Source organism: Idiotropiscis lumnitzeri, chromosome 3, assembly GCF_059441095.1.
Source record: "Idiotropiscis lumnitzeri isolate Australia: NSW breed Sydney's pygmy pipehorse chromosome 3, RoL_Ilum_1.0, whole genome shotgun sequence".
Lineage (NCBI taxonomy): Eukaryota > Metazoa > Chordata > Actinopteri > Syngnathiformes > Syngnathidae > Idiotropiscis > Idiotropiscis lumnitzeri.
In genome coordinates this window covers 33,914,446-33,936,681 of record NC_142393.1, presented here as the reverse complement: position 1 = coordinate 33,936,681, position 22,236 = coordinate 33,914,446, and the positions used below count along the sequence as shown (strand labels likewise).

Here is a 22,236-nt window from a genome sequence, read left to right as displayed (position 1 = left end):
TGTAAAAGTAAACCTAATTTCAATTTATGCAACCAACTCAGTGTCCTTCTGGGTCCCTCAACCACACAGGTTCTAATTCTGTTACTCTGGACAGTTTTCCACTTGCAATTCTGACTATGACACATTTCTCTTGCTCTATCATTTGGAATTGATTTATTACAAGCAATCCTACATGCACCAGTGTCACATAAAAAGGTAATTGGTGACCCATTTACCAATAAGGTTATTTCAGCTCAGTTATTTAATCAAAGGCCAATATCTCTTGTAAATTTAGGAGGATCTCTTCATCTAGAAACTCATCTGTTTTCTTGATCAGCCTCAAAATCCTGTTTAGCTGCTTCCTATCCTAGTTATGCTGAAGGTTGCTTTTTCTCAGGGCAATCTCTTGCAATCTGGCCTTCTTTACCACAACGCCAGCAGCCTGATGTATTTTGCCTGTTTGCTCCTCTTCCTATTCTTCCTCCTCTCTGTCGTCTGCCCCTTTGTCCTCTAAAGCTACCTCTGCCCCTTCCACCTTGATAAAAGACCTCCTGTCCTACCTGACCTGTCCTGTCTAAAGACCTCTGCTTCTTTTTATTTTCTATCTTCTCAGCATGGAGGGCGTGATTTACATACTCCTCCAGGGTACCTGTTGGTAGGCAAATGTAAGGTTTATTTACCCACTTATGAATTTCCTCTCTTGATCCTGCATGTAAAGCATTTTTCAACTGCTGTTGAAATGGCCCTTTTACATTACCATTTTCCTGTAGCCCGCTGTGATTTTTAAACGCAGCTGTCATTCTCACTTTGTATTGCTCAAATGTCTCATCATCCTTTTGTTTTACTCTTCCTATTTCAGTGTAATTTGCTCTACCTGACTTTTCGCATTCCTTTCCTTTGCTTATTTTGTTTTCATTCTCTTTTTGTTTGCTGTATCCCTCTTCTCTTTTTAAGGCTACCCACATCCAATATTCTGCTTCCTCAAAGCCATTTTTCTTCATCTTTTTGGGGTCTTTTTTCGTCTTTCCTATGATTGATCCCTGCAATGCGGCTATTTTTTGTGTATTTAACTGACCATTAAAGCCATGTTCAGCTATCCATTTGTCTAAATACTGAATTTTATCAGGATCCTGTTTTTCGATGAACTTCCAATCTTTACACTGCAGCGTATCCCTGGGTTTTATTTTACTACCTAATATCCCCATTTTAGAAAATTTGGACCAGTTTGTCAACACCTAGGGTGTTCTAAAAACTGGTTTCTTATCAGTAGGACAGCAACTCAAATTTCCTGTTGTGGTAATTCTCACTTCAACCTTTTCAGGTGGAGAATTCTTGCCTATTGCATCCACAACAGTCTGCTGTTTATAATCCTACTGTTTTTACATGGGATAAAATACCAAGTGGTATTTGTAATCCCCAATCACACCATTCACTCACCCACTTCACACAGGGTTTTACATACGGTTTGTGCAAACATTCACACACGGAATTTAAGTGTACTCAGGACTCCGCCGTCCTACTTTCTCCACGGAATTTCTCGGACTCCGCCGTCCCTCATATACCTGCCATTGACTAGTATTCACAGGGTTTTTTTTTATTTCTCACTCCACTATCCTTCATGGACCTGCCATCGACTAGTATGCACAGGATTTCTAACTCTATATACAATTTCTTTCTCTTTTCTCTATCTTTCTTTCTTTCTCTTTTCTTATTTCATCTCTACTTCATGTCTTTCTTCACTTTTTTTTTTTTTTTTATGTTTTATTTTTATTTATTTATTCTTAACGCTGTTGGAATTTAGCTTTAAATCAATGTTAGAATTGAATCTTAAACCAATGTAAACTCAAATTAGTAATCTGACTCCAATTTGCGACTTTACCCAACTCTCACTCATCCAACAATATGCGCGCTCGTTCTGCAATAGACAGGTATCAGGAAGCCGGCATTTTCACGCACGAGTGGATTTATTCCCAAAACACAGACTACATATTCGCCTGGGTCTCGGATCCCTCTCAATACAACTCTACCCCTCTCTTGCCACCAACAGAACAGAACTGAACTTTTCCGAGTTGCCCAGTAGTGACTATACAATATGTAAATGACACAAAGACAAAGGCATCCTGGTATGATTCTATTGGCTATGTGTATCCTGCAGTTAACTTTAGCTTGCTCTTATTGGTCTTTCTTCCCCCGCCGAATCCCGTGGCGGCTCCTCCTGGTTGTGCTTGGTTCATCTCGGCTTCCCCACTCCTTCTGGCGAACACCATCTGTCCTGCAACATTCCATTCTTGCATACCCCCGCAACCCCCATTCTGTTGCTTACGCTCCCCACACACAGTTTCACACGCCCACACACACTCAGCACTTTACAATATCACATTTTCATACACTGGATGCAGCAACATCTCATGAACTATGTTAAGCTCAAACTTATATTCCTTTAATAGTCAAATGAATGAAATCCTTTAAGTGTAACCGAAGTTTGGACCATGCTAATGACAAGACCCTCAGGAGAGGAATGCAGGAAGATTGGATCAAGCATTTTAAATGCTATTTAGATCCTCAATGACACAAAGCATGCTGGGAGAACCTCCCAGCGACATTTCACTATTATATTTGATCGAAATGGGTGAATACGCGACGAATATGTCAATGTGTGCATGCAAGAGTCCTGCAAGTTTTCAAAGCATCGTGTAACATGGCAAGACGTCTGTAAAAGAATGGACATATTTGGAAATAACGAGGGTCAAGGACAGGGAGAGTGGCACTTACGCCGCTTAATTGGTCAGAAAACTGCAATCACTCTGCCCCTAAATGTATGCGGACATCTTTACTTTTGACCGCAATACGAAAATGAAAAATAGCGTAATATTTGGGATTTTAAATTCAACGAACACCCTTTAAAAGAAAGAAGGTGGCGGACACAGGACGGACTGGTAAAATATGATAACGTGGTCATGTGGAACACACACACACAGTTCAGATACCCTAGAACCATCCATCCATTATCTGTACTGCTTGTCCTCATAAGGGTCACGGGGGGGTGCTGGAGCCTATCCCAGCTATCTTTGGGCAGTAGTTGGGGTACACCCTGAACTGGTTGCCAGCCAATCGCAGAGCACACAATGACGAACAACTATTCATGCTCACACTTATACCTAGGGGCAATTTAGAGTGTCCAATCAACCTGCCATGCATGTTTTTGGAATGTGGGAGGAAACCGGAGTCTTCTTCTTCTTTTCCATTCGACTGTTCCCATCAGGGGTCACCTCAGAGAATCAGTTGCCTCCATCTAACCCTGTCCTCTGCATCCTCTGCTCTTACCCCAACTACTTTCATGTCCTCTTTAACTACATCCATAAACCCCCTCTTTGGTCTTTCTCTAGGCCTCTTGGAAACTCTCTTTTCTGGACATGCCCAAACCATCTCAGCCTGGCCTCTCTGACTTTATCTCCAAAGCCCCCAACATGTGCTGTCCCCCTGATGAACTTTTTCCTGATCCTATCCCTCTTGGTCACTCTCAAAGAGAACCTCAGAATCTTCATCTCTACCACGTCCAGCTCTGCCTCCTGACTTTTCCTCAGTGGCACTGTCTCCAGACAAGACAACATCGCTGGTCTCACCACGGTTCTGTAAAGCTTTCCTTTCATTTTAACTGAAACTCTTCTATCGTACATTACACCTGACACTTTTCTCCACCCGTTCCAGCCTGTACATAGGTACATACATGCATGTATGCATACATACATGCATGCATACATATATGAATTTAATTATATAATTATTAGAATTATTATCATAAAAATTATCATGATTTCTTAATTATGTTAGGCCAACAGAGAAGGCCTTGACGCCCACCACTGGTATCAGGTGTGTTTAAATCAGTGCTTCTCAATTATTTCCTGTCACGCCCCCCCTACCAAGAAGAAAATAATTCACGCCCCCCACCATCATTTATCACTAATGTTCATGTTCTTTGTATATTGATGTTAGATTGTCAATCAAATATCCCTTAACAAAGCTAAATTGATAAAAAAAAACATCATTTTGAGAACGATTATTGTGAGGATCTCGAAACTCAGTACTCTTGTGCAAATATTGATGACGTTTTTGTTTTGATGACGCAAGATAGCGCGAGCAGAGCATTTAAGTTGCGGCGAAAGAAATCACTTCCGGGACAACCAGCGACAGGGCAACGCTTTTTTTAATCAGTACTTCGTGAACTCGGTCCCAAAACGATGCATCGTTCACCCGTACTACGGCGGGGAAAAAAGCATGTTACCCAGAGTCCCACGCGCCCCCCTCCGCATCGCACCGCGCCCCCTGAGAATCACTGGTTTAAATGGACGTCTAACACAGAAGTCAGGGGTTTTTGCTAAGCACATCGACAGGAAGAGCATATAGTTTTTCAAGCAATTACATTTCCACTTTCACTAACACTGCTCAGTTTACGTCAACTCAAGACAGTCATTTGTTAAGTTCTTATTCATTTGATTTCATTTGGAGTTGTGAATCCTTCCTGAGAATTTGTAAATCATATTGCTATAAAGACAATGTTAATCAGAGTGGCGTGTTTCGACAAGTGGGGCAACATGGAACATATTCTTGTCGTAGTAAAGTATTTTTTGGTGGTTGACTTGAATTGACACTACACTTTTATGATTACAAAACTAAAACTAACAAATTATAATGAAATGTCCTTCGTTTTTATCTTTGGCAATTAATTTGTGTGTGAGGTTGATTTTAAATGTATTTATTTAGTTTTTATCATTAAGAAGGGCATTCAGTTGTGAAAGATTGTATTACTGGCATTATTTTAAACACTTACAGGACAGAAGGTCAATTATTTAATTTAGGAGGTTCATATTTACTGAATATGTTAAGCATTGATGAACCAAAAAGCATTTATCAAATGAAAGTAGAAGTACTGTGCATAGATAGGATTGACTGGGATTGTAGTCATGATGTTTACTGATTTATTATATTATTCTCATATGCTAAATTTATAGTACATAGTTTGAATGTGCGAACTTTATTGAAATTCTCAGTAGTGAGAACAAATTTCCACACATAGCATTTCCATGAGCAGCCCTCACATTCACAGCACTTCATGGACAAATACGATGAAGTACATTCTCCACATTGGCTGTAGAGATGCAAACTTACCAAATTTGGCACTGAAGGTGTCACATAGACGCTATAGCTGTTTAAGAAATTTAAGTTTTGTCTTTCCATCTGTTAGTTTTGTTTGTTTAGTTTTCTCATTTGATCAAGTTTCAAACTATAACTATGCTTCCAGGTGTGGTAAATTTCGTTAATATCCAATTCTCCCTTATTGCATATGCATTCTTATCTTGCTGGCCTTTAACTGAACTTTTCGACAGCCTCCTATGGGTGCCAGGTACGGGCGCCCTCGCAGATGCGACCCATCGACGCCAGATCCCTTTTCTGTAAACACCTTCCTTGGGGCGTTGATGACCCCTGTTCAAATCCCTGACCCTTCGTAGATAATGCTGAGGCCCGATGCCTCACAAGGCTATAACTTATGTATTAGGGAGGTCCAACACAAGGCTTGGTATTCCCAAAGTAACAATATCGTCATGGCCATAAAATAAGTTGTGTATGTTAAACCTTGTGAAAATACACTACACTGGTCAAATGAAGTTCAAAGTGAACATGCTCCCTTTTGTGGTTAGACTAAGCAGAAGTGTAAACCAAAAGGTGTCTTGTAAGCTGAAACCGTTAGAATAGGCAGGAAGAATGTGGGCGAGTGTGATGGAGTCAAATGTCAAGTTTTCCATTTTGTATGAATTGCATATTCAAATTGCTTATGCTATGATGCAAATAAAAGCCATTTGGGGAGCAGGAAGCTCCAACTTCTCCTCTGACTGCAGGGGGCTGCTCCGCGCGTGATGAAAGACAATCCTGGCTGGTTGATTCATTTGTTCAGGCTTGTTTTGATAGAAACATCCTTAACATTACGAAAAACACATTCCGAAAGACATAACAATTGGAGATTGGAGCACACGCACATACAGACTTGCACATACACACTTGCACATACACAGACACATACATACACCTGCATATACACGTGCACATACACACGCACACATGCACACCGACCAGATTACAGAGGAATGCCAGCGGGGAGAGAGACAGAGAGACTGCCCGCCGGAGAAGGCCAGCCTTGGCGTGCCAGTCTTGGGGACCAGACGGGAATCAACTATCCAGACGATGACTAACCTGGGGAGGACCTTCCCTTGGACGTGGACCCGTGCCGTGGGAGGGAGCGAGGACGACCGATTCAAACGATTCAACCTACATTACCCTTGACATAAAAAACTCCTATAAAAACTGAAGCTGGGCTGAAAGATGGTGCGCATTTTTTGACTGTGCTCGCCCGAGTGCAGTTTCTCGTGAGATTAAGAAAAGGCCCCCCAGATATCTGTCTTTGTACTATTTCCTGAACTCCAAAAATTGAAGAAACTAAATATCGGAACTCTAACTTTGCTGCTGTAACACCTCAAATTTCCCCATTGTGGGACTAATAAAGGACATCTTATCTTATCTTAATCAGTTGTTGAGTCTTTATTTGACCCTTTTCTTCTTGAGTACAAAAAACAAACACGCATTGGAGTGAGTTTGGCTTTTAAAGGTTGATTTACAAAACTACTTTCTCATTTATTTACTCATTTCCACGGTGACTCAACTCCAACAGTTGCCCGTGAGTTGAAGTCGCAGAGGAGCAACAATCATTGCTTCTCAGTGACTAGTTTTGTGTGTTTGTGTTGTGTTTTGGCTCCCTTGCTTCTGTCATCTAACTCATCCTAAGCTTGGTAAGAAGTGTTTTTCTTTTTTGGCTCATGTATGAAAAAAAAAACATACACAGTATATTAAAAAATTACACTGTACAACCAGGTTTACTTTTAAACAGGAATTCAAGTCTTGGCAAAAAAGGTATCCTAGTGATCTACCCAACTTTAAAAGAAGTATTATGCACTACAATTATTGTCATTTCACTTGTGTTATGCAGTACCCGTACTGTATGCTTTTAAAATGTTTTTTAAAATAATATTTGTTGTATTTTTTACTACACAATATTTATTATGGATTTTTTTTCTGGCACATAATACACAACATTTTCAAGGAGAAGTCAACCCCAAAACTTTCTTTACAGTAAGATGTTCTATGCGGCTCCACTAGTCTTAACGAGGCATTCTGATTAATATTGTGTTTGTGGAACATGAAATAAGCAGCAAAATCCGCCCATTTTTACCACCTCAAGGGGCGGCAATTTTTCTACTTTCTGTTGACTGAAAATTACTACATTTGCTCAGGGCTCAGGTTTTATGAATGTCAGGTTTAATCACCTAAGCATTCTCTTAACACAGACAATAAATAAAGGAAGACGAGAGTTTTCTTTTTACTCGTGAGGAGAACGAACAGAGGTGTGCTCAGTTACAGCTCCAACTTCGTTCTGAGGCACACTCCACCGAGCCCTCTATTTTATTGGGGAATACCTAGGTAACAATACTTTCTTCTCTGAGGAATCAAAGGGGTGGGGGGATAATGTAAACCTGGCAGTTATGATTGTAAACGCAGAGCAAAAGGCAGTAGTAGACTGATAGGAGCCACCAGCGTGACTTTTATTGTCCCGGCATGAAAGTCCATGGTTTCAGAGGTGTCTCGGTCACACCTCCTTTGTTGCAGCCTTGTTCCAATCTTCCTGCATTCATCTCCTGAGGGTCTTGTCAACCATATGGTCACAAATAGGTCACACTGTGGAAGAATTCTTATGCAATACTAATAGAGTAAAATATGGGATAACATATATATTCACCCTAAAAATGAACCTGATTTATGATGTGTGGTTGGCTAATAACATTTCGGGGTCCCCTTAAAAAAAAAAAAAAAAAAAAAAAAAAACCTGAAAACTAAACTAAACCTAAGCGTTTTTGGAAAAACAACAACAACAAACGATTAAAAACAAATACATTTACAAAAATAAAACTCAAGATGAAATAAAAACATAAAATTCAAAACTAATTATAATGAAAATTCCAGAACTATAAAAACCCTCGTGCGCTGGGCTATGGTATCCCTTCCAGTGAGTGAAAGAAAGCAAAGAGTCATTTTCAACGGTTACTTACGCCGTCATGACCGTTCTCACATATGCCTTAGTGTGCGCTCATGGCTGAAGCCAGGCATGCTGCAGACACTGGGCGGCGGTTGCCCTGCGTTCTGGCTCCAACTCTAACATGCCGGACAGGAAGTCGCTGAACTGAGCGGCCTGGTCCAGAGGCCACTCGTATTTCTCCAAGAGGACCTCAAATAGAGCCCACGGCTTCAGGCTGGAGATGTGACGAAGGTCACCTGACGACCACATACAGGTCATGTGAAATATTGGACACACACACCAAGGCCTTGCGCGTAGGCTCACCTCGTCTGTTGAAATATTCTCTGGAGTATCTGCCAGACAAGGCGAACGGCAAAGGGATGGAGCCCAGCAGCTCGACAATGTGAGCGATGTGATCTGAAAACGAAACATCATTAGAAGGATTCAACTCAACGAAGGCGACGCAGGTACAATGCGATTATATTCTGATCATCAATCCGATCGATTAAACACCTCTGGATGGAAACGTGGTGACAAGTCGTAAAGGAGTTGATGTGCTAGCGGCAGTGACGCTTGGCATTCCACTCATAACTAAAAGTAAGGCAGTAAAAGAGCAATGGACTATTTTGCGTTTTTTTCCCCGTTTATTTATGACTGCAATATTCGCAGACCATTTTTTTTACGTTCAAAGTTTTTATATTTTTTCATAAAAAATTTGATTTATGATTTATTTGTGCTCCATTGTTGGTGTTGGCGAGTTTTTATGTAGCCGTACCCTCGTTGGTATACCCTATGAATATCAATAAATGAAAAAAAAATAAAGTAATATTTTCTGTATGCCTTTGTGTTGTGACTTTCCTTTGTCTGTTAAGACAACAAATTTGTGGGAGTCTTTCGGCTTTGTCAGCCTTTAAATCTCATGTATATGTCCTTTATAGCAGTGTTTTTCAACCACTGTGCCGCAGCACACTGGTGTTCCGCGAGATATTGTCAGGTGTGCCGTGGGAAATTATCCAATTTGTGTACCTGTGCGGTCTAGCGCCTGCAGAGTCAGTAGTAAAATGTAGTACTCTTCCATACCAGTAGGCGGCGGCAGCAGCAGCAGGTAGCGAATTGCCTTGTGCTTGGAGACAATCGAATTAGTGACGCGCGGATGCGGCGAGAAGTGGATAGCAGAATAAAAAAAGTGGATAACAGAACGACGGTGAAAGTAATGGATACGTTTTTGAAGAGAAAAAATGCTGACTCTGAACTGGACCCTGGACAAAACCCAGACCTAAATGAAGACCCTCGTATGAGTGGAGGTAAAAAAAAAAAAAAAAGCAAAGACGACCTGCAAAGTTTTTCCTGTGAGGCAATACAGCGAAAGCTATCTTTCATTTGGATTTACTTTTTCCGGAGATGCAACGACACCGACTCCGTTGTGCTTGGTATGTGGTGAAAAGCTCTCCAACGGTGCTATGCAAGCACGCTTAAACGCCATCTCCAAACGAAACGCCCTTTACTTCAAAACAAAAATATGGCGTATTTTGTTCACCTGCGTGAACACATGGAGAAACAAGCAACTTTCATGAGAAAAACCGCAAAGGTAAGCGAGAGAGCCCTTAAAGCTCGCAACCACGTCGCTGAACTTGTGGCTAAATCAAAAAAGTCTCACTCGTGGCAGAGGAATTAATACTTTGATTCCTGCCAATATATCTGCTCTGTGTTCATCGAAACAGGCCCAGGTTTCACACTGAGTGAGTATAAATGTGAAAGATTATTAGATACTTTATTCTTTGTTTATTTGATTCATATTAAAGACTTTTAATAGGTCTTTCTTCAATGTTAAAAAACACTTTTTTCACATTTTCAGCTGGTGGTGTGCCACGGGATTTTTTTCAATGAAAAAAATGTGATTTGGCTCAAATAAATTTGAAAAACTGCTTTATAGGACATAGGTAGTGCTCACTTTAGATGAGCTCACACAAAGTACTTTATTAATGAATGGTAAGTGGTTTGTAACCGCAAAAAATAATGAACTCCTGTGTTAATAAGTGTTAATAACACACTTGTTGATAAAGAAATCAGTACGTTGTTATAAAACATCAACTAACACTCACTAACAAATAGAACTTGTCTGATTTGTTCGTGTATGAGTGGATGCATGTATATCTAAATAATTTGTTAGTCATTTGCGTATGCTTTCCAAATGATCTTACAAACTACTAACCATTCCCAAAGGACAGATTGGTGAATGATGCAATACATAATCTAGTCATGTTGAATCTGCCAATTATAAAGTATGAAAATGCATTCATGAAGCTTGTTACGGATGAGCTTATTAATAATGAGTAAACCATTTAGAACTGTTTACTAACGACATACTACTGATTATTTATGTAAAAAACATGCAATATAAATTATTAAACTCACTAAGTACCAATGCTTTACCAATATGCTTATTCATGATGAGTAAAACATTTGTAGTATTTACAAACTTTATGCAAAGGATTATTCATGTCAGAATAATGCTTTATAAACGATTGCGTTGCATTTACAAATGCTTAGCTAATGCATATTAGTGAGTACTTATTATAAAGTGTTACCAACGGATTTATGTTAAATCAGACAACCGAACGCCTCTACATCTATGGCAGTTTGCCTCACTGACTGTTGAACAGCATTCAAGTATCTTAACAAAAGCACCAGTGGTTAATGTGTGTGCATGCACATGCAGTCATTACCTTCATCTCGTGTGTAATCCTCTCCAGAATGAGGTTCAAATAAATAATCGCCAGTGGCCAACTCAAAAGCCTGAAATATTGAAAACACACTCATGACTCTGCTTATGTGTGCCGATTGGCTGTGGCTGCAGGCGTGCCTGTACCATGCAGGCGATGCTCCAGATGTCAGCCGGTGGTCCATACTCGGCTCCAATCAAAACCTCCAAGGCACGGTACTGTCTTGTCTGAATGTCCTCAGTGAAATGCTTATACTGGGGGGCGGAGACAGAGAGGGGGGACGAGCAGTGTGATTAATTTGTTCAGAAAGAGATTGTGGTGCAAAGAGTATATGAGCACATGGGGAGTCTCACCACCCAGCAAGCATTTCCCAGATCAGCAATCTTCACTCGCAGCTTGTTGGCGTTTTGAGGGTCAAGAGGACTGAGGATGAAGTCTGACGTACTAAACACTGTGACCGCCCAAGCACACAGATACAAACTATGATGAGTATTATCCATTTTTTTTTTCAAAACTGTGCGGCTGTGGTTTGTGCCTGTTCAATTGACCTCTCGCTAAGCGTAACACCCCAAAACACTGACTGGCCAATCACACCAGAAGAAAACAGAGATCCAACACTTATCCAGAAGCACTGTTAAATTCATTTTATATATATATATTATATTATATATTTATATATATATATATATATATATATATGTGCATATATATATATATATATATATATATATATATATGTGCATATATATATATGTATATATATATGTGTATATATACGCTCTTGTTTCTTGGTACGCTCTTGTTTCTTCTCAAATCGAATAAATCTTTCGCCTTTTACTAAAGATTTCCGTGGGGAGGAACAGCAAATCTAATTCAAATTTCCCCATTGTGGGACTAATAAAGGACATCTTTATCTTTATCTTGCTTTGCCCTTTCTTCATGTCACTGTTACTCTTTGCTCTCGTTCATGCTCATAGCTCATAGCTCATGGTTATTTGTCACTGTCCCTGTTTCATAGTCAAGTTTAGTTCTGTCCAGTCGCGTTTTGTTCGTCCTCATTGTTTCGTTTGTTTGTTCCAGGTACCTTGTTTGCCTTTTTGTTTGTTTTGTTAATTAAACTCCCTTTACGTTACCCTTGCCTTGGCTTCCCTGCATTTTGGGTCCTCTTCCTGTCACGATCGACAGGCCGGAAAGCGGAGGGTGGACCCTTAAAACGCTGACAACGGAAAGTTGCTTTAACAAGGTATTTATTGGGACCGTCAGCTAAACAATCAATCCACATCAATATGAAGATACGAATGAATAGGAAGTATAAATGCAATCAGGTATCTATAATTACAGCCGTCGCAGGGACGAGAACGAAAAACGCTGGTGGACACAATCACACCAGGAAAGAAAAACGACGAGTGAACTTAAAGCGCTTGCACAGCAAGGGATACGAAAAAACGAGAATGGCTTACCACCAAAGGATAGGGAAATCCAAACCGCAAAAACGAGAACGAAAAGCGAGCCGAGAAGTAGCTGAGGCAAAAACAAACGCAAACGCAATAATCTTCACACGGAACAAGAGGGGCAAAAGCTAGAGCAAGGAGCATGGGCGTGAGCATCGCAGGATAATAATCCGACGCGGACTGGTCCGCGGCAGTGGCTTAAGTAGCCCGAAATCAAGAGCGCGATGTGGTTCAGCTGCGCGGCTCGTGGGCGCGTCTCTCCCTGCCAGGGGGACGAGCGCGGGAGGAACGCCCACTCGGCTGAAACACAAACAGACGGATCGTGACACTTCCGCCCGGCCACCCGCCAATCCTAACATATAACCCCGATTCCAATTAAAGTTGGCACAATGCGTCGCAAGAATAACAGAATAAAATAATTTTCAATCATGTTCAACCTATATTTAATTGAATAGAAGACAAAGACAAGTTATTTAATGTTCAAACTGCTAAATTTGATTGTTTTTAATCAACTTAGAACTTTATGGTTACAACAAAAAAGCTGGGACAGGTTCATATTTACTGCAGTGTTCATATTTACCGCCTGTTCTTTTAACAACATTCAATAAACATTTGGGAACTGAGGACAGTAATGTTAAAGCTTTGGAATTCTTTGCCTTTTTGCTTGATGCACAGCATCTGCTGTTCAACGGTCCGAGAACTCCGTTGTCATATTTTCCGCCTAAAGGACATCTTTATCTTGATCTTTATAATGCGGCACACATTTTATTAGGAGACAGGTCTGGATTTCAGGCAGGCCAGTCTAGTACCCGCACTTTTCTACTGAAGCCATGCTGTTACAACTCATGCATAATGTGGTTTGGCATAGTCTTGCTAAAATAAGCCGGAGCGTCCATGAAAAAGACATCGCTTGGATGGCAACATATGTATCTCCAAAACCTGTATGTACCTTTCAGCATTAACAGTGTCTTAACATATGTGTAAGTTACACATGCCATTGGCAAAAACACAGCCCCATACCATCACAGATGCTGGCTTTTAAACTTTGCATCAATAACACTCTGGAGGTTTCTTTTCCACTTTCCCAGAGGATTCAATGTCCACAATTTCCCAAAACAATTTGAAATGTGGACTCATCAGACCACAGAACACTTTTCCACTTTGCATCACACTATCTCAGATGAGCTTGGGCCCAGAGAAACCAGCAGCGTTTCTGGGTGTTGTTGATAAATGGCTTTGTACAGTATAGTCTGAAGTTGCACTTACGATATAGCGCCGAACTGTATTGACAGACGTTGGTTGCTTGAAGTGTTCCTGAGCCCATGTGGTGATATTCTTTATACAGCGATGTTTTTTTGTTTTTTATGCAATGCCGTCTGAGGGTTTGAAGGTCACGGGCATTCAATGTTGGTTTTAGGCCTTTCTGCTTACATGCAGTGATTTCTCCAGATTTTCTGAACCTTTTTAAGATATTATGGACTGTAGATGATCGGTCTTCCAACTGGATGCTGAGGAACATTGTCCTAAAACTGTTAGACTATTTCCTCATCCAGTTGTTCACAAAGAAGTGAACCTTGCTCCATCTTTCTTTGTGAATGACTGAGGAATGAGGGAAGGTCCTTTCCTACACATCATGTAACCCACCAGCTCCCATCTGTTACGTCTTTCATGAGCATTCCAGCAGTCTTTTTGGCCACCTGTCCCAACTTTTTTGGAATGTGTTATAGACATAAAATTCTAAGTTGATTATTATTTGCTAAAAACAATCAAGTTAATGAGTTATGACATTAAATATCTTGTTTTTGTCATATATTCAAGTAAATATACGTAGAATATGATTTGTAAATCATTGTATTCTGTATTTAATTTATGTTCAACACAATGTCCAAACCCAATTGAAATTGGGGTTGTACATGCTCCTGATCGTAACCTTTGCGTAGTCCTATTGCTTTTTGCTTTTGAATGATTGCGCAGTCAAAAGCTTGCCATGAATAGCAAAAAAAAACTAACAAAAAAAAAACAACATGTAATTGATGCCTCTGGAAAACGTTTCTAACTGTCCCTCAGTTGAGATTTGTCAATCAACATGCAGTAGCTCATGATGCCAAGATAGTGCTTTTTTCATCTTGTGGCATTTTAAATAATTACAAAAAGCATAAAAACTGACAACAGGCCAGTTTTTCAGCAGATAACTATGGCTAGGTTATGAAAAAAAATTATCGACAAATAGATACATTCACAAGTAGCGAATTGCTAAGAGGACCACTGTAATAGTCAAGAGAGGATTTACTTAAATTTGGTTTGATTGTGAGGATGTACTGCACACCTTATATACTTCTGTAGAAATTTAAAATTTTCAAAGTTTCAAATTGAAACCAAGGCTCTACCAAAACAAAGGGAGTACAGAAAGTAGAAATATCATATTGAACTCTTAATGACAGCTTAAAATGTGGGGGTCTTGGCGAAAGGTCAATTGTCTTCCCAAGGAAGTGTGTTCTCACAGTGTTGTCCACCAGAATATCCTGATTGTGTGGATAGTATCGATTCTGACGTGGCGGAGTTCACGGAGCTGGAGACGCTGGAGGAGGGGCTGGAGAAGCGTCTGGGGCCATGGCCATTACAACTGTCCTCCAACAAAGAACAAGATGATCTTGGTCTCACTTTGTCATTGGTTGCGTTGCAGGAAGTTTTGCCATTGACGATTGGCGAGCCTGTGGACGCAAACATTTTTTCTGTTGAAACACACAAGATTAAGGAAGGGTGTGTGTGTATCTATCGTTACAAATACATACTGCATGGTTTATGTACTACTATGGTGTGTACTCACAGTTAGTGTGTGTGTCATCTTCCTCATCCATCTTCTGAACACAAACACGAGACGGAGTCAATTTTATTGATTGCGAATTGATAGTATAATCAATAGTATTTTTGTGACTGTAAGTCGTACTTTTTTAATTTCATGGTTTGGCGGGTCCCGTGATTTGTACTCAGGTGCGACTTGATTTTCTATCCATCTATGCATCTATTATCTGTACTGCATGTCCTCACTAGGGTCGCGGAGGGCGCAGTAGCCTATCACAGCTGTCATCAGGCAGTAGAAAGGGGACACCTGGACAACTGGTTGCCAGCCAATCGCAGGGCACACAGACGAACAACCATCCGCACTCACACTCAGACCTAGGGGCAATTTAAAGTCTCCAATCAACCTGCCATGCATGTTTTTGGAATGTGGGAGGAAACCGGAGTACCCGGAGAAAACCTACGGAAGTCATCGTGCAAACCAGTTGTTCACTGTGCCGCCATATTTCTCTCTCTCTCTCTCTCTCTCTATATATATATATATATATATATATATCCATATATATATATATATATATACATACATATATATATATATATATATATATATCTACATATATATATCTACATATATATATATATATATCTACATATATATATCTACATATATATATATATATATATCTACATATATATATCTACATATATATATATCTACATATATATATATACATATATATATATATATATCTACATATATATATATCTACATATATATATATATATATATCTACATATATATATATATATTTATACATATATATATATACATATATATATATATCTACATATATATATATATATTTATATACATATATATATATATATATATATATATATACATATAGATATATATATATCTACATATATATAAATATATATATATATATATATATATATATATATATATATATTAGGGCTGTCAAAATTAAAGCCTCAACTCAGGTAATCCAACATTTTTTAACTCAGTTAAATATTTTAACTCAGTTAACTCAGTTTGATTTACTTAAAAAATAATTTGCATACTTTGCAAATATTGTGCCATATTAGCTGTCTTTAGCATGTCTCAGAACAAAACAGCCACTGGGCCTTGCAAACCAACACTGCTGGAGTGTGGCGCCTGTGGGCAGTTTTGAGAAATGTTTCGAAAATAAACATTTAGGTCATATTCAAGAATCCAAGAAAGCTATTAGAACAGTCTTTGAATTAAATGTACTTCATATTTGGTGATTTTGCATCAATTCCAAGATATTATGTCATTGTCATGTCATTATCCACACCGCTTATCCTGTACAGGGTCACGGGAGGGTGCTGGAGCCTATCCCAGCTGACTACGGGCGAAAGGCGCACTACACCCTGAACTGGTCGCCAGCCAGTCACAGTCATCTCTCTCTCTCTCTCTCTCTCTCGCACTCTCTCTCTCTCTATATATATATATATCCATCCATCCATTTTCAATACCGCTTCTCCTCACTAGGGTCGCGGGGGGTACTGGAGCCTATCCCAGCTATCTTCGGGCAGTAGGCGGGGGACACCCTGAATTGGTTGCCAACCAATTGCAGGGCACACAGAGACGAACAACCATCTGCACTCACACTCACCTCGGGGCAATTTAGAGTGTTCAATCGACCTACCATGCATGTTTTTGGAATGTGGGAGGAAACCGGAGTACCCGGCGGAAACCCACGCAGGCACGGGAAGAACATGCAAACTCCACACAGGATGGCCGGAGCCGGGCTTGAACCCATGACTGATGCTGTCTCTCACTGTGAGGCCATCATGCTCACCAGTCGACCACCGTGCCGCCATATATATATCCATCCATCATCTATACCGCTTCTCCTCACTAGGGTCGCGGGGGGTGCTGGAGCCTATCCCAGCTATCTTCGGGCAGTCGGCGGGGGACACCCTGAACTGGTTGCCAGCCAATTGCAGGGCACACAAAGACGAACAACCATCCGCGCTCACACTCATACCTAGGGGCAATTTAGAGTGTTCAATCGGCCTACAATGCATGTTTTTGGAATGTGGGAGGAAAGCGGAGTACCCGGAGGAAACCCACACAAGCACGGGGAGAACATGCAAACTCCACACAGGATGGCCGTAGCCGGCCGGGATTGAACCCACGCCCGGTGCTGTCTCTCACTGTGAGGCCATCGTGCTAACCAGTCGGCCACCGTGCCGCCTATATATATATATATATATATATATATATATATATATATATATATATATATATATATATATATATATATATATATATATATATATATATATATATATATATATATAAAACAACTATATTTATTTTACAACAAACAATATAATTCATACGCGAGACCGACAAAGTGCAACAAAGGACGCTGGTGGAAAAACACACCAGGAAAATAATGACGGGAACGAAAAACGTTTGCAAAAGGCAAGGAACAAAAACGAAACGAAAATCGCTTGCCGCTGAAGGACAAGGAAACCAATTCACGAAAAAGCACGAACGAGTTAATCAATAAACCAAGAAAACACGAATGAAATAAAGACATGAATCACGGAAGTCAAAAAACGAGACGTCAAACAATTCGCAGCTTGGGAGGATCATGAGCAAGGAGAATCTTCCGACACTGAGTTGTCGGCATGGAGTCCTTAAATAGTGCCGTAATCAAGAACGAGACGAGTGACAGGTACGTGGCTGGTGGGCGCATCTCTCCAGCCATGACAACATGAGCCGGAACGAAGCGCTGGAAGGAAACGCCCCCACTCCAGCTGGCCAAAAACAAACAAACATGACAGGACAAAAACGGACGATGACAGATATATATATATATATATATATATATATAAGTGCTTTCAAGTGATTATTTTTTTAACTAATTAATCACAAAAAAATTCCATGATTAATCACATTTTTCATCTACTATTTTTTGCAAAGCTTATAGCAGATATTTACTTGAATAATATCTTGGAATTGATGCAAAATCACCAAATATGACGTATATTTGATTCAAAGTGTTCTAATAGCATTCTTGGATTCTTGAATACGATCTAAATGGAGAATTCTTTACAGACATTTATTTTTGAAACATTTCTCAAAACTGCCCGCAGGCGCCACACTCCAGCAGTGTTGGTTTGCAAGGCCCAGTGGCTGTTTTGTTCTGAGACGTGCTAAAGACAGCTAATATGGCACAATATTTGCAAAGTATGCAAATTATTTTTTAAGTAAATCAAACTGAGTTAAAATATTTAACTGAGTTAATAATTTTGGCATTAATCACCCGGGTTAAGGCTTTAATTTTGACAGCCCTACTATATATATATATATATATATATATATATATATATATATATATACTAGTGCTGTCAAGTGATTATTTTTTTAACCAATTAATCACAAAAAATTCCATGATTAATCACGATTAATCACATTTTTATACTACAATTTTTTCGCGAAGCTTATAACAGATATTTACTTGAATAGTATCTTGGAATTGATGCAAAATCACCCAATATGAAGTATATTTAATTCAAAGACTGTTCTAATAGATTTCTTTGATTCATGAATACGATCAAAATGGAGGCATCTTTACAGCCATTTTTCTTCGAAACATTTCTCACAAGCGCCACACTCCAGCAGTGTTGGTTTGCAAGGCCCAGTGGTAACTTGAACACGATGCTTTGCTCTGAGGCATGCTAAAGATGTTCAGCTAATATGGTGCAATATTTGCAAAGTATACTAATTATTTTTGAAGTAAATAAAACTGAGTTAATTGAGTTAAAATATTTAACTGAGTTAATTTTTTTTTTTGATTCAGCTGAGTTAATGCTTTAATTTTGACAGCCCTAATATATATATATATATATAAATATATATATATACATACACTATTAGCATTTGTAATAGTACACTATTGTGAGGACGCTCACGTTTGAAAGTCATTGTAGTACCTTAATGTCCACCAGTCTCTCCTCTAACAGTTTCTCTTGCCGCTTGGCTTTTCTCTTCAACTTTTTCTTCTTGTTTTTGGACATTTTACCAACCTACGAACACGCACACAGACACACACATGTACGTGAATGAATTAAGGCGCAACGATATTGTACGATATATATCGAAATACATGTACTGGCATTAGGTATTTAGGATACAAAAAAAATAACTGTATTCCATTGCCATCGCAGATTAGAGGAATAGTTCACAAAAATATGGATTATTTTGCAGAATTAAATTTTTTATGTCGAGAGAGGCACGCGGTCGGGTCCTCACCGCACTCGAACTTGTTGGCCAAGCAAGATTTCGCATAGTTAAGTCCATAACTGGTCACAATATACCACAATAGTCATCCCACATTTCTGCTTTTGTTGGCCAACAATTAAATAGCTGAGAAAGGTCAGGGATGGCTGGATACAAACTGGTTTTAGCTAGGTCAGTTTCAAAAGTGAAACGTACGGAATGGATGACCCTTTTGGACCGTATTCATTGCAGGACTTATTTAGCCAGGATGGAACGTGACGTGACCGATTAGTTCAACAGGTGCACCAAGCAACACGTTAAGCAAAGAGAGATATATTGGACAATGTGGAAAATGTGAGAACGCAAAGCATAAGAATGAAAATTGTCCCGCTCAGAAATCCATAGTCAACTGCTGTGCCGGCTGATGCGAGTAGCTCTGGACTGAGTGGTGTGCTACTCCAACGCCATGGGCGTCACTCGAAACCTGTAGCTTATTGCTCCCGAAGGCTTAGTGATGCAGAATCTCATTATGCACAGATAGAAAAGGAAGCATCGGCTGGTGTCTGCACATGCTAGACGTTCGACAGATAACAATGGACTGGAACAGTTTAATTTGGTAACTGATCACAAGCCACTTGTGCCTCTCATCAATAATCATAGCTTGGACAATCTACCCGTACATTGCTAGCGTCTTCGAATGAGATTCAAACCCCCATCGCTGAATATGCTCCTGGGAAAACCCTGATTATTGCAGACGTGTTGTCGGTCAGTCCACTACCCAACATAAACACAGTAAATGAAACACAACGACGTGGCCTACTATGTGGCTTCTGTGGTGGAAGGGATCCCGGCATTTACAGGAATGTTGGATATAAAATAGGTTAGTAAAGCCGCTGACCCTGAACTGTGTTACAAGACTCATAGGGAGAGGATAGCCTGAGCACATCAGTGTGTCGGATTGTTGCGCCAAAATCAATGAGAAGTGAAGTATTTCAGAAAGTCTGATGCTATTTATAAAATGCTTTCTGTGTTTGTGGGTGACTGCATGGGTGGTTATGATGTTGAGGATGGGATGCAACTATCGGGTTGTTTCATTAAGTTTGGTCCAATCAGTCACAAGTCAAGAGCCAAGAGCTCAAGCAGAGCAACCAATCACAAAAGAGCAGGCGTTACATTTTGACTCTTACCTGGACGTCCCTGGGCGCTGCGCTGACTGGAGAGACACAGCGAGAGAAAGACCAAGCGAATAGAGAGAACATGAGAACAAAAAAACAGGAAGTGCAGAAAACAAATGGAAGTGGAGGTTAAAAGAAAACAGCAGACAAGTCAGGCACAAGTCAGGCAATGAGGACGTGGTCCAAAGACCAGTGAGCAAGTCTTGACTTAATCGGAGAAGCCTTAGATGCAAATTAGAAGAGCATCAAAGACAGTGTGACAAATCCAGCAGCCCTCAAGGAGAAACTGACCAATTAGTGCCTGTCAGTCACCTGATGAGCCATGAGGCGGCTGAGCGCCGGCTCGCTGCCAGATGGTAGCCTCAGCAGCGAGCCTCCTGATGTAGACCTCGTCCACATCCAGCAAGATGTTCTCTGGTTTTATATCTGTGTGGATGATCTTGCACTTTGTGTGCAGGTAGTCCAGACCCTGTAGCACCTGCAAACATGTCAATACAAACAGAGTACAACACATGTGACACGACATCTAGTGTCGTGTGGATGTGTGTGCGTGTGCGTGTGCGTGCATGCGTGTGTGTGTGTGTCTGTATGTGAGTGTTACCTGTCTGATGATGCTCTTGACACATACCAGAGGAAGGCCCATGTAGTTTGACTTGATGATCCATTTTAACAGCTGATGACCAAGAACCTCCAGGACCATACACACATCTAACACAGGTTGAGGATAAAGACTCGGCAGGTAGAATGGTCAGACAGTCAGGTAGATGGGATGAAGGATACGCACTCCATTGACTCCAGAAATCTTGAAGTCATCGATTAACTGGACAATTGTCTCCCTGTTGGGGTCAGATGGGTCACTGTCCCTCACCTGGACACAGAGAAACACTGCGTGGGACTTTTGGCTGTTGACATGTCAGGCAAAATGAAGGAGTAGGTATTGACTAAACGTAAAACCAGATGGAGGAGTGGGTGTGGTAGTAAGTGTGTAACAATGTAAAACACTGGGTTTGGGCCTGGTTGTGTGTTACAAGATGTAGTATCAGGTGTGGTACTAGAAGTGGGACTTAATTCAGGATTGGATGCAGGACTTGGTGTGGGTCTTAGTGGAGGCTAAACGTTAGGATAAAGTGCAGGCCAACATTCCGAACTAGATGAAGCATACGTGTAAAACTTGGAGTAGGACCAGGTATAAGAATAGGTGAAGGAGTCGGTAGAGGGCTAGTGCAGGACTAGGTCTAGGACAAGGTGTAAGAGTACATTCAGGACTACATACAACTTGGTGCAACACCACATGCCGAAATAATTGCAAAAGAAGGTGTAAAGCCTCGTACAGGACTAGATTAGGACTATCATTACATATAAATTTACATGCAATATCTGTACAGTATTATGCCTAGGACAAGTTAGTAAACTAATTGTACGATTAGTCCCAGGACAAAGTTTGAGTCCTGTATGTGCAAGAATAGGTGCAAGACTTCATCCACGACTAGGCGTAAAACAAGATTTAGGGCTTTGTGCAGGACACAGTGCAAGATTAGTTGCTGGATGTGACAGTCCAAGGTTTGAACCTCACACATCTGAGCAGTTTGATCTCATCCAGTGCAGTTTCTGTGTAATGGGGCGCGCTCTTCACCACCTTCAATGCCACAAAGCGTTTCCTCCTGACACCAAACAAAGGGAAGACACATGGTCAGAGAACATAAAGATG

General features: G+C 40.3%; 1 protein-coding gene and 1 pseudogene across 1 annotated transcript in view; one reads left to right on the top strand and one right to left on the bottom strand.

The window, feature by feature from the left end:
* Nucleotides 1–7,926: 7,926 nt before the first annotated feature.
* The window catches only part of LOC148340969 (SRSF protein kinase 3-like), a 35,981-nt gene continuing 21,671 nt past the window's right edge, over nt 7,927–22,236 (bottom strand). Inside the window, exons 5-17 of the mRNA XM_088290613.1 lie at nt 22,102–22,189; nt 21,309–21,396; nt 21,130–21,236; nt 20,841–21,006; nt 20,541–20,566; nt 19,068–19,160; nt 15,100–15,133; nt 14,774–14,983; nt 11,175–11,272; nt 10,968–11,075; nt 10,825–10,894; nt 8,423–8,515; nt 7,927–8,355 (exon numbers count right to left, since the gene is read on the bottom strand). Of these exons, the coding sequence (XP_088146739.1) occupies nt 8,171–8,355; nt 8,423–8,515; nt 10,825–10,894; nt 10,968–11,075; nt 11,175–11,272; nt 14,774–14,983; nt 15,100–15,133; nt 19,068–19,160; nt 20,541–20,566; nt 20,841–21,006; nt 21,130–21,236; nt 21,309–21,396; nt 22,102–22,189 (1,366 nt within the window). The 3' untranslated portion in view covers nt 7,927–8,170. The remainder of the gene's footprint in view (nt 8,356–8,422; nt 8,516–10,824; nt 10,895–10,967; nt 11,076–11,174; nt 11,273–14,773; nt 14,984–15,099; nt 15,134–19,067; nt 19,161–20,540; nt 20,567–20,840; nt 21,007–21,129; nt 21,237–21,308; nt 21,397–22,101; nt 22,190–22,236) is intronic.
* On the top strand, nt 11,619–11,725 carry LOC148340970 (U5 spliceosomal RNA; annotated as a pseudogene).